The sequence below is a fragment of the Eleutherodactylus coqui genome, chromosome 3 (genome assembly GCF_035609145.1).
Source record: "Eleutherodactylus coqui strain aEleCoq1 chromosome 3, aEleCoq1.hap1, whole genome shotgun sequence".
NCBI lineage: Eukaryota > Metazoa > Chordata > Amphibia > Anura > Eleutherodactylidae > Eleutherodactylus > Eleutherodactylus coqui.
Window position 1 is genome coordinate 292368432 of NC_089839.1, and position 14261 is coordinate 292382692.

General features: G+C 51.0%; 1 protein-coding gene across 1 annotated transcript in view; it reads right to left on the reverse strand.

Moving 5' to 3' along the window:
* The window catches only part of PGM1 (phosphoglucomutase 1), a 59660-nt gene extending 52095 nt beyond the window's left edge, over nt 1–7565 (reverse strand). The window contains exon 1 of the mRNA XM_066597698.1: nt 7214–7565. Coding sequence (XP_066453795.1) covers nt 7214–7459 — 246 coding nt within the window. The 5' untranslated portion in view covers nt 7460–7565. The remainder of the gene's footprint in view (nt 1–7213) is intronic.
* Between the last annotated feature and the right edge of the window lie 6696 nt (nt 7566–14261).

The following is a 14261-nucleotide window of genomic DNA, read 5'->3' on the forward strand; positions in this document are numbered from 1 at the left end:
TAATTTGATTAAGGTCACAGGAACAAGAATCTGCCCGTTAGTGACAAACGCTGCCCTGTAAATAGGAGCGCCTCCCCGGAGCGCATAAAGGCACCAGCAGATCTGGAGTCGTTCACCTCCATAGTGTCGCGCAATCTAGTTATACGCCGGGTAAATGCCCTACACAGCGGGTTCACCTTTAGCGCCACTGATCGTCTATTTAGCCGTTTTCCAGATCTCAGGACTAAATATGCTCGAAATTGGCCACAATTTAAAAACTTTTACAACTTTGAACTAATTCTTAGCCAATATCAATATAACAACCTGAAGATCTACACGAGACGCGAGTCAATATTTCTGAGAACTGAGATTTTTCAGGAAACATTCCCCCTAGTGGTGGAAACCATCAATTACATCAATGCAAAAGTTCATCCAGCAAAGGACAGTCCAGGTTCACACATCAGGGTTCTGCAGCCGCTTCGGGGATTTTGCAGATACTTTTGTTAAAGTTTATCCCCCTTATGAATACAGTAGGCAGAACTTTTTTGAGATGTTAAGCTTAAAGTACAGCAGAGCGATCCCAGTCATTTACTGACCGCAGGGGTTGTACTGGAATTACAAGTTATCCCCTATAACTTACTGTTTAATGGGGGTCTCATTAGTGAGATGCCCACCGGTCTTGAGAAACTGGGTCCCATGCTGCCCTGTTCTTGTCACTGGATGGGGAGGGTCGCTTTGAGCATGTGCAGTTGGTACTCTACTCATTTCAAGGGGGCTGAGGGAAATACCCGAGCGTTTATCGCTCCGCAGTCCCATTGAAAACGAATGGAGTGGCAGCGTGCATGTGCGACCAGTGCTTCATCCGTTCTCCTCCTCACTGCAGGGGGCGCTGTAAGCCTACAATGAGGAGGACGGACACAGGAGCTCCATTCTTGGGATTAGTGGGGGAATGAGCAGCGAGACCCCCACCAATGAGTAAGTTATCTCCCATCACACAAACGGGTCGGATTCCGGCTGCTGAAACCAACCCTGTGCACCTATCGGGTGTCTACTGTGAGCGCTGCGGATGTGCCCACTGGTACTCCGACGCACATGCGCAGTAGCTGCTGGTGCTGTGGGGTGATGCGTATCCTGCAATACTTCCGCAGTGCCGCAGGATGGATGGGCGGCACAAAATTGCAACATGCTGCGATTTCTTCACTGCGGGGGGGGGGGGGGGGGAATTACAATAGATTTCCACTCGTGGAGATGAAACAGCATTTTGCCACTGAATGCTAATGGGCAGAATTTGCTGCGCAGTACACAATGCAAATACACCCGTGTGCAGGCTGCCCCTGTCCTACGGATATGCCGGCCATCACACATGCGCAGTACAGATTACGCGCGCCGTCAATGACATGGCTTCCATTGACTTCCGCGCCCGAGCGCGCGGGGGGGGGGGGGGGGGGGGAAATAATAAAATAAGTTTTAAAATCCCAATTGGATTTCCACTCGTGGTGATGAACTGGCGTTTTGCCATAGCACGCTATGGACAGGGGCAGATGCCATCCCGGATTCCAGAAAGCAAATACGGCTGTGTACAGGCGGACACCCTCGGGATTTCATTCGATTTCTGTATACATAAAATGTTAAGAAGGGGTTTGGTTTGGTTGTTTAAGTCATGACTATTTGCACATTTGTTCGAGTTTGTGCAAAAATATTGGACCCATTTTTGCAGAAGAAGAGTTGCAAGAAGAACTAACGTACCTTCTCACTTGTCTGTCTGCGGGCTCCCAAGAAAGCCGCAGGCCCCTACATTAAAAAGCGTGAAAACACAGCAAAATAGAGCAGGCAGCGCTCAAAAATCATGGCGTTAGAAAATGCTGCGTTCGAGCGGAGGTCTGCGAGGCCCCAATGAGATCAATAGGAGCGCTCTACCGCGTTTCGAACGCGGCGGGATAATCGCGGTAAAATGCGCATGTGTGAGAGTGGCCTTACGTATGCATAATACACAGTGAATGGAGTCAATGAGAGCGCAGCGATTTTCATTGATTAATTCACACTTGTGTATATACATTGCGTATGTGCGGCGTTTTTACGCATCGTCACTAAGCGATAACATGGGAAATTGAACAGAAAAAAAAAAAAAACAGGAAGGCCGCGCATGAGACACGCTGTCATGCACAGGACAAAGTCGCTGCCATACGTGGCGATTTGCCTGCTCCGACGAACCACGGCCTCTTTACACAGAATGGCGCAATGGCAGAACAACGATCTGCATGTAAGATCCAATCAGCAATGTATCGCTCATAGATGAGCAACCGCCTGCTTACACAGCCGACGGTCGCTTGTGACAGGGGAGCGACTTCTGGCTCAGCGCCGGCCGCGTGTCCAGGGAACGATCATCACCCAAATTCACCGTTTCCAGCGATTTGGTCGATAAGGTTTCTATGTAAAGGGTCCTTTATTAACGCATCGCTTCCACTTCAACTACTGGATATATATTTAGGGACTGTCCATTATGCAACTTCCTAGGATATAAAGGTACATATAGACTGCGTTACACATCGTGCAGCGACATGCGGCAGAAACAGAAAGACAAACTGAGATTTGTTTGTAAAGCCTCTACAACCTTTGATCCAGACATCAAGGCTCGGCTTTTACACAATCTCTAAGGCCAGATCTGCCCCCCCCCCCCCCCCCCCCAAGTCAGATGTCGCAGACAACCAGGGGCTTCAAATATTGACTCAAGTTCGGGATGAAACAGAAGGGTGCTGATAGGGCTGGGGGGGTACTATATGGCAAGAGGATTGTTCTCCTCCAGATACAATTGGTATTTTTAGATAAGTAATGGGATTGATTAAGTCTGACCACATTCGTTTACATCTTCGGCAAGGTCACCGAGGAAGCGACTTACTGCACATCATCACCACGACAGACCAGACAGCAAACCATGAAAGGTTGTGTGTCGTAAATAAGTGCAATTATTTAAGGAAAAGTTCTGCAACTTTCTAATATACTTTGTGTTTCAATCCTCCACAATTCTCAGGATCTCTGCTTGCTCGCTGTGTATGGAAACATGTAGGGGGGGGGTTTTTTTGGGGGGGGGGGGGGTGTTAACGGCCCCGTAGAATATAATGGGCAATTCTTATGCAAAAAAATAAATCGCCCCCCCCCAAATAGGACATGGACTATCAGCCCAAGAGCAGAAGCCAAAAAGTGGCAAGAGCACTCAAAACATCACCTGGTATTAGTGTTAGGACCCATCCGAACGCTAGGTCAGCTGGATGTTGGTAGATGGGCCAATATGATTTGATCACATTATATACCAAGAACCCTGCATTATTTAATCTGGTTAGTGTGGATACTGTTATTTGGTATATTTCTGATACCTAATGTATTTTGAGTGCTGTTGCCACTTTTTGGTTCCTGTGCTCAGGATTAGTCATCAATAGTTGGATTATTGGAGGTCCTTCGCTCAGGATCCCTGTTGATCAGCTGATTGACCCCTCATCTCACAGAATAAGGGTCCTCTTGGACAAGCTGAGAGTTGCTCATTATAAAAAGCACTGGTTGGACAAAGTAATGTCGACTGGGGCTCATTCACTATGGCTCATACATAGTAAGTCTGTATGGAGAGGATCGATCCTTAATATGGCGATCGTTGGACAGCACTCATCCTCCTCCGTGTTTTTATGCTGGCTAGAAAGCCAATAAGCTGATGAACAAGCGTTCGCTCAGTCGTTGGCTGATCCTCTGGCTTTTTACACAGCCTGACGATTATGCAAATGAACGTGCATGACAGAAAATCAGGGTGACATAAGGGGTTTTCCAGGCAAAGACTATCTTCGGGACAGTTGATCACTAGGGATCCGCCATTGGCTGACCGCCCGGCATGCAGTCAGTGCAGTGGGACTAAACATCGCATCGAGGTTGGAGAAGGAAGTCTCAGAGGCGGCTTTGATCCCACTGATTTCAATGGGAATGAAGCCGTATATTAGACTTCCTGCTCCAACCCCTATGATGATGCCTGGCCCAACTGCAGTCACAGCAGCCCGGGCGATCGTTGGGGATCCCAAGTGGTGACCCCCAACAATCAATCAACTATCCTGAGGATATGTTGTCAATAATATTTGCCCAGAAAACCCCTTTAAAAAGCTGCCCATTCTTGGACAGTCTATATACCCCATCATGGCATTTCCCAATTTGCACCTTTACCCAGTTCCCCCTCTGACAGAGCACGGTGGCCCCCGCCTTACTGTGCCGTAATATCTAGACCACTTCTACCGAACCGAAGACTTAGAACCCCATTGTATCAACGTGAACCTTCATTACTTGGTCCCTGAGACCATAATACAATGTGACCCTATTATAGCTGCATTAACTGACCCCCAACGTGACACGGTAATCGGCCCATTGTCTGCAGCCGGATCTCCACCGCCCGGAGGAAGCTTTTTCTATAGCCATGTAAGAGATCAGCGCTTTATACCCGGTGATTCACCGGCTGAATACGAGGCGCGGCAGCGACAGATTTGTACAAAAGCCAAAACTGCTTCCCATCACTTGTGACTCAACGCCGCTGAAAAACTGTATCCAAACTCCAGATCATCGTGACTCAGGAGCTTCATCATGTATCGGGCAGAGATCAACCAGCAAGCTGGTACATTGGAAGAGATCCGACTAGGAGAGAGCGAGAGCAACCGATCAGGTCTTTATTTGCCTCTGACTAATGAGTTGCAATCTGATTGGTTGCCATCAGCTCCTCTATTTCCCTAATTTTGTTAAATCTTACCCCTTGTGTTCCAGATCTTCAGGATTTTCTGACTCAAGAGGTTAAAAGGGTTCACTAAAAATACTGATGAGCCATCCTCAAAAAAGGGCTGTTAATATGTGATATGTAGGAGGTCCACCACTCTGGATCCCCGCTAATCAGCTGACTAAAGGGGTAGCGGTACTGACGTCACATTCAGTGATTACAAGACCTGCGATAACTCAGTATCATTCAAGTGAATGGGATTGGATTGCTATACCAGGCGCAGCTGTTATATAGCGTACGGCACTTACTGAGCACCAGGGCCACTTCAATCAGCTGATCGGCCGGGGTCCTGAGCGGTAGACCGCCACCGATCTGATATTGAGGACCTATCTGTATTCAAGGGAGACGGCCAACATACAGCATTGAATCCAACTGGCGCGGTGGCTACTGCACTACGGACAGCGCTATCTGCAGGCCCGGCAATCAGCTGATTGGCGGTGATCCTGAGTGGTGGACCCACGCTGGTCAACTACTGATGACCTATCCTGAGGATAGGAGGCCTTAAAGGGGTTGTTGCAAGATTACAACTCATCTCCTATCTACAAACCAGGGGATAACTTGCTGACCAGTGGGGGTCTTACGAATCCCATCCTCTTCACTGTGCATGGGGGAGAATGAATGGACCGTCGGTCACGCAAGCATGCCGATGCTTCATCCACTTTCAATAGGGGACAGCCGGACGGCGAGTATCGGGTATTTGCCCATAGAAGTGAGTGGAGTGGTGATTGTGCACGTTCCGCCGGCGTTTCGGTTATTCTGACGTCACTGCCGTGGGAAAAACGACCCCACATTGACATACAGAAGAGACACGGGACCCTCGTTCCTGAGATCGGCAGGGGTCTCAGCAGTGACACCCCCACCGATCAGTGAGTTATCCCCTATTCTGAGCGGCGTGACAAGTGTAACTCTGGAGGAAGTTCAGCAAGTGCCGTCACACCCCAAGCAGTAACTTCATGAGGCCGTTGCTACATTATGGTGAAACTCTTTCTACATTGTTACAAAGTGTCCACACAGGAGGACGTCCCAGAGACCCCCCCCCCCCCCTCCATGCCCATATTCTGCCACATTATTTGCACCCGGTTTTTTTTCCTGCATTTGTGCGACTATTTTAGAGCTGCGATTTGACTGTGAAAAAAAACTGCCAAATTGCGAGTCGCACGTATTGTTGTCTTCGTTGGCAAAGTCGTGATTTGCGCTACGACTATATAACGCTACTAATATAATCCGTACATTCAGGGTTCTATTTAAAGGAGCGGGGATCATTGAGAGACCGTGACACGGATCACCAGCTGGAAGTGCGGCTGGATTCCTGCAAGGTCACTTTAAATGTCAAAGGTCACACAATGCCATCTACAAGGTGACACCAAGAGCCGGGCGCTCAGCTGCTCCCTGGCATCGCTGAGGTGTCCTCCTCTTACAATGGGCATGACCCCCATGCCAGAGGCCGTGGTACTACAGGTCTCAGTAACAGAGGTGGCACAATGCTGCAATTGCAGACACCCCCCAGGATGTCAGGGTGACGACGGAGCCCCCTAGATTCTCAAAGAGACGGAGCGAAGATTCTGGATGATGTCACCTCCTTAAATTGCTATATTAACGGAATGAGGGGCAGACGCCAGCGGGGGAGGGGCGAGGTGAATGACCCCCAGGTGTAGCGATCTGCAGCACATTGCACTCCTGATGTCACCAACATTGCAGAACTCTGACACTTGTTATAAACTGCCCTGCAGAACATCGCAGCCCATTCGGGACTTGCAGAATAATAGAGTTCAGTTTGATATGCAGTCCCTACAGAATGTTGCTCCCCAGCACTGTATACCCTGCAGCCCCGCTGCTCCCCAGCACTGCTCGCCCCGCTGCTCCCCAGCAATGCACACCCTGCAGCCTCACTGCTCCCCAGCAATGCATACCCTGCAGCCTCACTGCTCCCCAGCACTGCGCACCCCACTGCTCCCCAACCCCACTGCTCCCCAACTCCACTGCTCCCCAGCACTGCTCCCCAACTCCACTGCTCCCCAGCACTGCATACCCTGCAGCCTCACTGCTCCCCAGCACTGCGCACCCCACTGCTCCCCAACCCCACTGCTCCCCAACTCCACTGCTCCCCAGCACTGCATACCCTGCAGCTCCACTGCTCCCCAGCAATGCACACCCCACTGCTCCCCAGCCCCACTGCTCCCCAGCCCCACTGCTCCCCAGCGCTCCCCAGCCCTGCATACCCTGCAGCTCCACTGCTCCCCAGCACTGCATACCCTGCAGCTCCACTGCTCCCCAGCCATGCAAGCCCCACTGCTCCCCATCACACACTCCCTACAGCCCCAGATTGCCCTCCAGCACCCACCCCCATACTATCTGCTCTGCAGAGCATTGCACTCCATCATGTCCTTGCAGCAGCTCGCCCCGGTATGACTTTGCCCTTGAGCCCCCCGCATTACTCACCCCGTTGGCCGCAGCGATCTGGATGATGAGCTGGATGGCCTCCTTCATGTAGTAGCGCCCGTCGCCCCCGACCACCAGCGCCCCGTCCTGCCGCTCCGCCGGCTCCGTGCACGAGATGATGCTCTGGATGAAGTTCTCGGTATAGTTCGGGCTCTTCTGGAAGACGGTGACCCGCTTCCGCAGCCCGCTGGTGCCCGGCTTCTGGTCCGGGAACGCCGAGGTCTTCACCACCTGAATGTTCACCATAGCGCCGCAGTCAGTGAGCTGGAGGGACAGCAGGAAGGGCCCGCTGCACGGGAGTCACTGGCCGGGGACTGAGCTGTCAGCCCGGAGCTGCCCGACCCTCCTCCCCGGCCAATCCGCGGTGACCCCGCCCCGGATCACGTCCTCGCGCTAATGCCTGCTCACGCTGCCCGTAGCAACCAATAGGAACGTTGATTTGGATTCCTAACGCTGCTGTTGCCCGTAGCAACCAATAGGAAGTCTGCTTGCAAATTCTGAGAATCATTTAAGCTGAACTCTGATTGGTTGATATGAGTTGCTGTGCCAACTGGCTGTCCAGCACTTGGCGGACTACAAGTCTCAGCATGGCCTGGCACTGAATGCTGGGAGCTGTAGATTCAGAGAAACTGGAGAGTTGCATTAATATAAAGGACATATTGTATAAACTATCTTCTCAATGATTGTCGCTCATGAGCCGAATGGCTAATTAGTCTAACGAGTTCCGGATGTGTTCTTTTTCTAGCAGAATTCCGCAGCGTTTGGCGCATCTCCCAGCGTATTGAGCTCACATTTGCGCACCCCTATTGATTTCTATGGGGACCTTTGGTGTGCAAATGCGCAGGAAAATCGAGCAATCAGCCTTTTTTGTGCGTCTGAAATGCGCCGGAAAATATGTGCAAAGGGACAAACGCATCAAAATCAATGGCCTCTCTGCGTATTGTGCGCAAATACGTCCGTGGGAGTCCAGCTAAAAGTTCGATTTAGACAAGAAAATCGGACCAAAATCACACGGCTGAACTGCCATATTTTTCTGCGATGCGTTTTGCAAATTGCGTCGTACATTAAATTTTCTCAAGCATTTTTCACGCGTTAAAAAAAAAATTGCACGTCTTTCCAAAAATCATAGCAGAAAAAAAGACGTCCCACCTGCATGCAAATCACGTGGCGTGCGAGAGGGATACGATTTTTTTTCCTCCCATAGGAAATAGTGGGTAATTCTTGAATAAGAATCGCCCAAAAATAGGAGACGCCGCAACATTTTTATCTCCGATCATCGGTCCGACAGAAAGATCGCCCCTGTAAATAAACAGACTGAAAGTAACGGGACATTTTCACATGCAAGTTCCGTCCGTATCGCTACTGGATGGAATTTGCGTGGAACGCGTTCATATAAATACAGCCTGAGGGCGGATTCAGGCGAGCGTATTGTAACACGTCCGGAATACAGACATGTAACGGATGACATTACAACCGTATCCCATCACTCTGTGATGCGTATTTGCCGCCATATACTTCACTGATCCGTATTTGCCCAATAGAAAATAATAATGACCGTATTTGATAAACTAAGAGGTCCGGTTGGTGGTCGGATGAATTAAAGGGGCGTTACAGGATGAAGATATTAATGGTCTATCCCAGTGATGGCGAACCTTTTAGAGACCGAGTGCCCAAACTGCAACCCAAAACCCACTTATTTACCGCAAAGTGCCAACATGTCAGGGGGCGGGGCTTATCACAACGTATGATTTTAAAAGGACGGCCGCTTCAAAACAGACAAGGTGTAGATTTTGACTGCTTTTGGATTCGGAAATGCTGTGGAATTTGCCACGGAAATTTCCGCTGAGGACATTTTGCAGCATTTCCACCTCGTGTAAACATATCCCAGCAGTGATACTGACCCCCCCTAAACCGGCCCAAGCAGTAATATTGACCCCCCAGAGCGGCCCCAGCGGTAAGGGTGACACCCCCAAGAGCAGCCCCAGCGGTAATAGTGACCCCCCTCCAGAGCGGATTTAGCGGTTATAGTGACCACCCACTGCGGCAATAGTGACACCGCACAGTGGTCCCAGTGGTAATAGTGACACCGCACAGTGGTCCCAGTGGTAATAGTGACACCCCACAGTGGTCCCAGTGGTAATAGTGACATCCCACAGAGGCCTCCAGTAGTAATAGTGACACCGCACAGTGGTCCCAGTGGTAATAGTGACACCGCACAGTGGCCCTAGTCGTAATAGTGACATCCCACAGTAGCCCCCTAGTAGTAATAGTGACACCGCAGTGGTCCCAGTGGTAATAGTGACACCGCACAGTGGCCCCAGTAGTAATAGTGACATCCCACAGCAGCCCCCCAGTAGTAATAGTGACACCGCACAGTGGTCCCAGTGGTAGTAGTGACACCCCACAGTGGTCCCCAGTAGTAATAGTGACATCCCACAGTGGTCCCCAGTAGTAATAGTGACATCCCACAGTAGCCCCCAGTAGTAATAGTGACACCGCACAGTGGTCTCAGTGGTAATAGTGACATCCCACAGTGGCCCCTCAGTAATAATAGTGACATCCCATAGCTGCCCCAGTAGTAATAGTGACATCCCACATTAGCCCAGTAGTAATAGTGACATCCCACAGTAGCCCCAGCAGTAATAGTGACACCCCACAGTGGTCCCCAGTAGTAATAGTGGAACCCCACAAACTCCCTAGTAGTAATAGTGACATCCCACAGTAGCCAGTAGTATTAGTGACATCCCATAGTGGCCCCCAGTAGTATTAGTGACATCCCATAGTGGCCCCCAGTAGTAATAGTGACACCGCAGAGTGATCCCAGTGGTAATAGTGACACCCCACAGTGGCCCTAGTCGTAATAGTGACATCCCACAGTAGCCCCCTAGTAGTAATAGTGACACCGCAGTGGTCCCAGTGGTAATAGTGACACCCCCCAGTGGCCCTAGTCGTAATAGTGACATCCCACAGTAGCCCCCCAGTAGTAATAGTGACATCGCACAGTGGTCCCAGTGGTAATAGTGACACCCCACAGTGGCCCTAGTCGTAATAGTGACATCCCACAGTAGCCCCCCAGTAGTAATAGTGACACCGCACAGTGGTTCCAGTGGTAATAGTGACACCCCACAGTGGTCCCTAGTAGTAATAGTGACACCGCACAGTGGCCCTAGTCGTAATAGTGACACCACACAGTAGCCCCCCAGTAGTAATAGTGACACCGCACAGTGGTCCCAGTGGTAATAGTGACACCGCACAGTGGCCCCAGTAGTAATAGTGACATCCCACAGCAGCCCCCCAGTAGTAATAGTGACACCGCACAGTGGTCCCAGTGGTAGTAGTGACACCCCACAGTGGTCCCCAGTAGTAATAGTGACATCCCACAGTGGTCCCCAGTAGTAATAGTGACATCCCACAGTAGCCCCCAGTAGTAATAGTGACACCGCACAGTGGTCTCAGTGGTAATAGTGACATCCCACAGTGGCCCCTCAGTAATAATAGTGACATCCCATAGCTGCCCCAGTAGTAATAGTGACATCCCACATTAGCCCAGTAGTAATAGTGACATCCCACAGTAGCCCCAGCAGTAATAGTGACACCCCACAGTGGTCCCCAGTAGTAATAGTGGAACCCCACAAACTCCCTAGTAGTAATAGTGACATCCCACAGTAGCCAGTAGTATTAGTGACATCCCATAGTGGCCCCCAGTAGTATTAGTGACATCCCATAGTGGCCCCCAGTAGTAATAGTGACACCGCAGAGTGATCCCAGTGGTAATAGTGACACCCCACAGTGGCCCTAGTCGTAATAGTGACATCCCACAGTAGCCCCCTAGTAGTAATAGTGACACCGCAGTGGTCCCAGTGGTAATAGTGACACCCCCCAGTGGCCCTAGTCGTAATAGTGACATCCCACAGTAGCCCCCCAGTAGTAATAGTGACATCGCACAGTGGTCCCAGTGGTAATAGTGACACCCCACAGTGGCCCTAGTCGTAATAGTGACATCCCACAGTAGCCCCCCAGTAGTAATAGTGACACCGCACAGTGGTTCCAGTGGTAATAGTGACACCCCACAGTGGTCCCTAGTAGTAATAGTGACACCGCACAGTGGCCCTAGTCGTAATAGTGACACCACACAGTAGCCCCCCAGTAGTAATAGTGACACCGCACAGTGGTCACAGTGGTAATAGTGACTCCCCACAGTGGTCCTCAGTAGTATTAGTGACATCCCAGAGTAGCCCCCAGTAGTAATAGTGACACCGCACAGTGGTCCCAGTGGTAATAGTGACATCCCACAGTGGCCCCTCAGTAATAATCGTGACATCCCATAGCTGCCCCAGTAGTAATAGTGACATCCCACATTAGCCCAGTAGTAATAGTGACATCCCACAGCAGCCCCAGCAGTAATAGTGACACCCCACAGTGGTCCCCAGTAGTAATAGTGGAACCCCACAAAGTCCCCAGTAGTATTAGTGACATCCCATAGTGGCCCCCAGTAGTAATAGTGACACCGCAGAGTGATCCCAGTGGTAATAGTGACACCCCACAGTGGCCCTAGTCGTAATAGTGACATCCCACAGTAGCCCCCTAGTAGTAATAGTGACACCGCACAGTGGTCCCAGTGGTAATAGTGACACCCCCCAGTGGCCCTAGTCGTAATAGTGACATCCCACAGTAGCCCCCCCAGTAGTAATAGTGACACCGCACAGTGGTCCCAGTGGTAATAGTGACACTCCACAGTGGCCCTAGTCGTAATAGTGACATCCCACAGTAGCCCCCCAGTAGTAATAGTGACACCGCACAGTGGTCCCAGTGGTAATAGTGACACCCCACAGTGGTCCCTAGTAGTAATAGTGACACCGCACAGTGGCCCTAGTCGTAATAGTGACACCACACAGTAGCCCCCCAGTAGTAGTAGTGACACCCCACAGTGGTCCCAGTGGTAATAGTGACACCCCACAGTGGTCCCCAGTAGTAATAGTGACATCCCAGAGTAGCCCCCAGTAGTAATAGTGACACCGCACAGTGGTCCCAGTGGTAATAGTGACATCCCACAGTGGCCCCTCAGTAATAATAGTGACATCCCATAGCTGCCCCAGTAGTAATAGTGACATCCCACATTAGCCCAGTAGTAATAGTGACATCCCACAGCAGCCCCAGCAGTAATAGTGACACCCCACAGTGGTCCCCAGTAGTAATAGTGGAACCCCACAAAGTCCCCAGTAGTAATAGTGACATCCCACAGTAGCCAGTAGTATTAGTGACATCCCATAGTGGCCCCCAGTAGTAATAGTGACACCCCACAGTGGCCCCAGTAGTAATTGCAACATCCCACAGTGGCCCCTGTAGAAATAGTGTCCCCCCACCCCCACCCCCCGAGACCCATATTCCCCCCACCCCCACCCCTTTTCACTGCCTACCCCTTCCACTGCTCGCCGCTGCTGCTGCCACTGATCCCAGGTGCACACTGTGATGTGCTGCCAGACGCTTCCTTTCCTCCCCTACTCTCGTGAAACCAAGTAGAGACGTCAGGGGAGGGGGGAAGGAGGATCCCGGCTGCACACTGACGTCACAGTATGCGCCAGGATCAGCGCCTCTAGCAGCGCTGCTGAGTGAATACCGGCAGGGGTGCTGCGGCACCCCTGCTGGTATTCACTAATTTGGTGAGCTGCGGACAGCGGCGCATGCCAGTAGGGAAGGCTCTGAATGCCGCCTCTGCACACGTGCCATAGGTTCGCCACCACTGGTCTATCCTCAGGCAGATGTTCAAAGTGACTGCAATACTCAACTGGCCGCCATGGCCACTTCACTGTATACCAGGCACAGCGCCGTACATTTCACAGTGGCGAAGCCTGGTATAGCAGCTCAATCTTATTAAGGCTGCTTATTAAGGGCGAGCACCCACTGGCGTTTTTTTACCTGCGTTTTGCGTTTTGCGTTTTTCCTGCACAGGCATAGAGATAACATGTGTTCCTGTCCACTGGCGTTTTTTTTGCGTTGCGTTTGCGTTTTTAACATAGGAACTGTCAGTTGCATATGTGTCCTTATTTTTCTCCATGGAAATTAATGGAAAAGCCGCGAAAACGCCGCGAAAACGCTGCGTTTTTTTCCCGCGGAAAACGCAAACGCCAGTGGGTGCTCGCCCTAAGGCTCAATCTTATTAAGGAGCAGGAGCCTGCCGATGGATCTCCACGGTCAGCCTATCTGACAGATAGGCAGACCGCAGAGAATCTCGGCAATTCGCAGCATGCAGCGATTTGCCGCCCGCAAGCGGAGAATTGCTATGGTTCTCCGCTCGTGGACAGCGGGGCTGCGCTTTCCATAGCGGTGCTATGGAAAGCGTGCATTGTGTTCTCCGCGGCCGGATTATCGCCACGGGGAACGCAATGCAAACCCGCACATGGACAGGCAGCCTTACTTGAATGGGGCTCAGGTGCTCTCAGGTCATGAGATCGATGAACATCACCCCACAGGCCAGAGAAGAAGCCACGGCGCTCACCTGAATGCCACAGCCACTTCAGACAGCTGGACGGCGGAACCCCTACCGGTCTCATATTGATGACCTATCCTAAGGGCTTGCTCACATGGGCGAAAGTGCATTTTGGCTGTGTGACCGACATGCTCTTACATCTGGGTGTATCGCCCGCTCCAGCATGTATCTGCATGTGTTTGCGCACACAAACAAATTACGCACAAAATCACATTTTCTGCACATATGCGCAACGAATATGCAGGTTTTCTGCGTGTGTCATGCGTATTTACACAAACCCATTGATGTCAGTTTGGTCATCTCGCATATTTTTTCACACAATTGGACACCCTGTGAAAAAATACACTCCTGTGAATGAACCCACGGCAATCAACGGGTCTGTTCACTGCTTATTACATACGTCCGTAATACGCTGCACAAATACGCTGGTGTGAACGAGCCCTAAGGATAGGTAAGCAACCTGTACATGGCATAAGTGCGAGAGCCATCCCAGCGTCTATGGCTGCTATGCTTTCACACAGGAGCGACAGGGAACGGAGGGGGGAGCGGGCGGAGATGTCT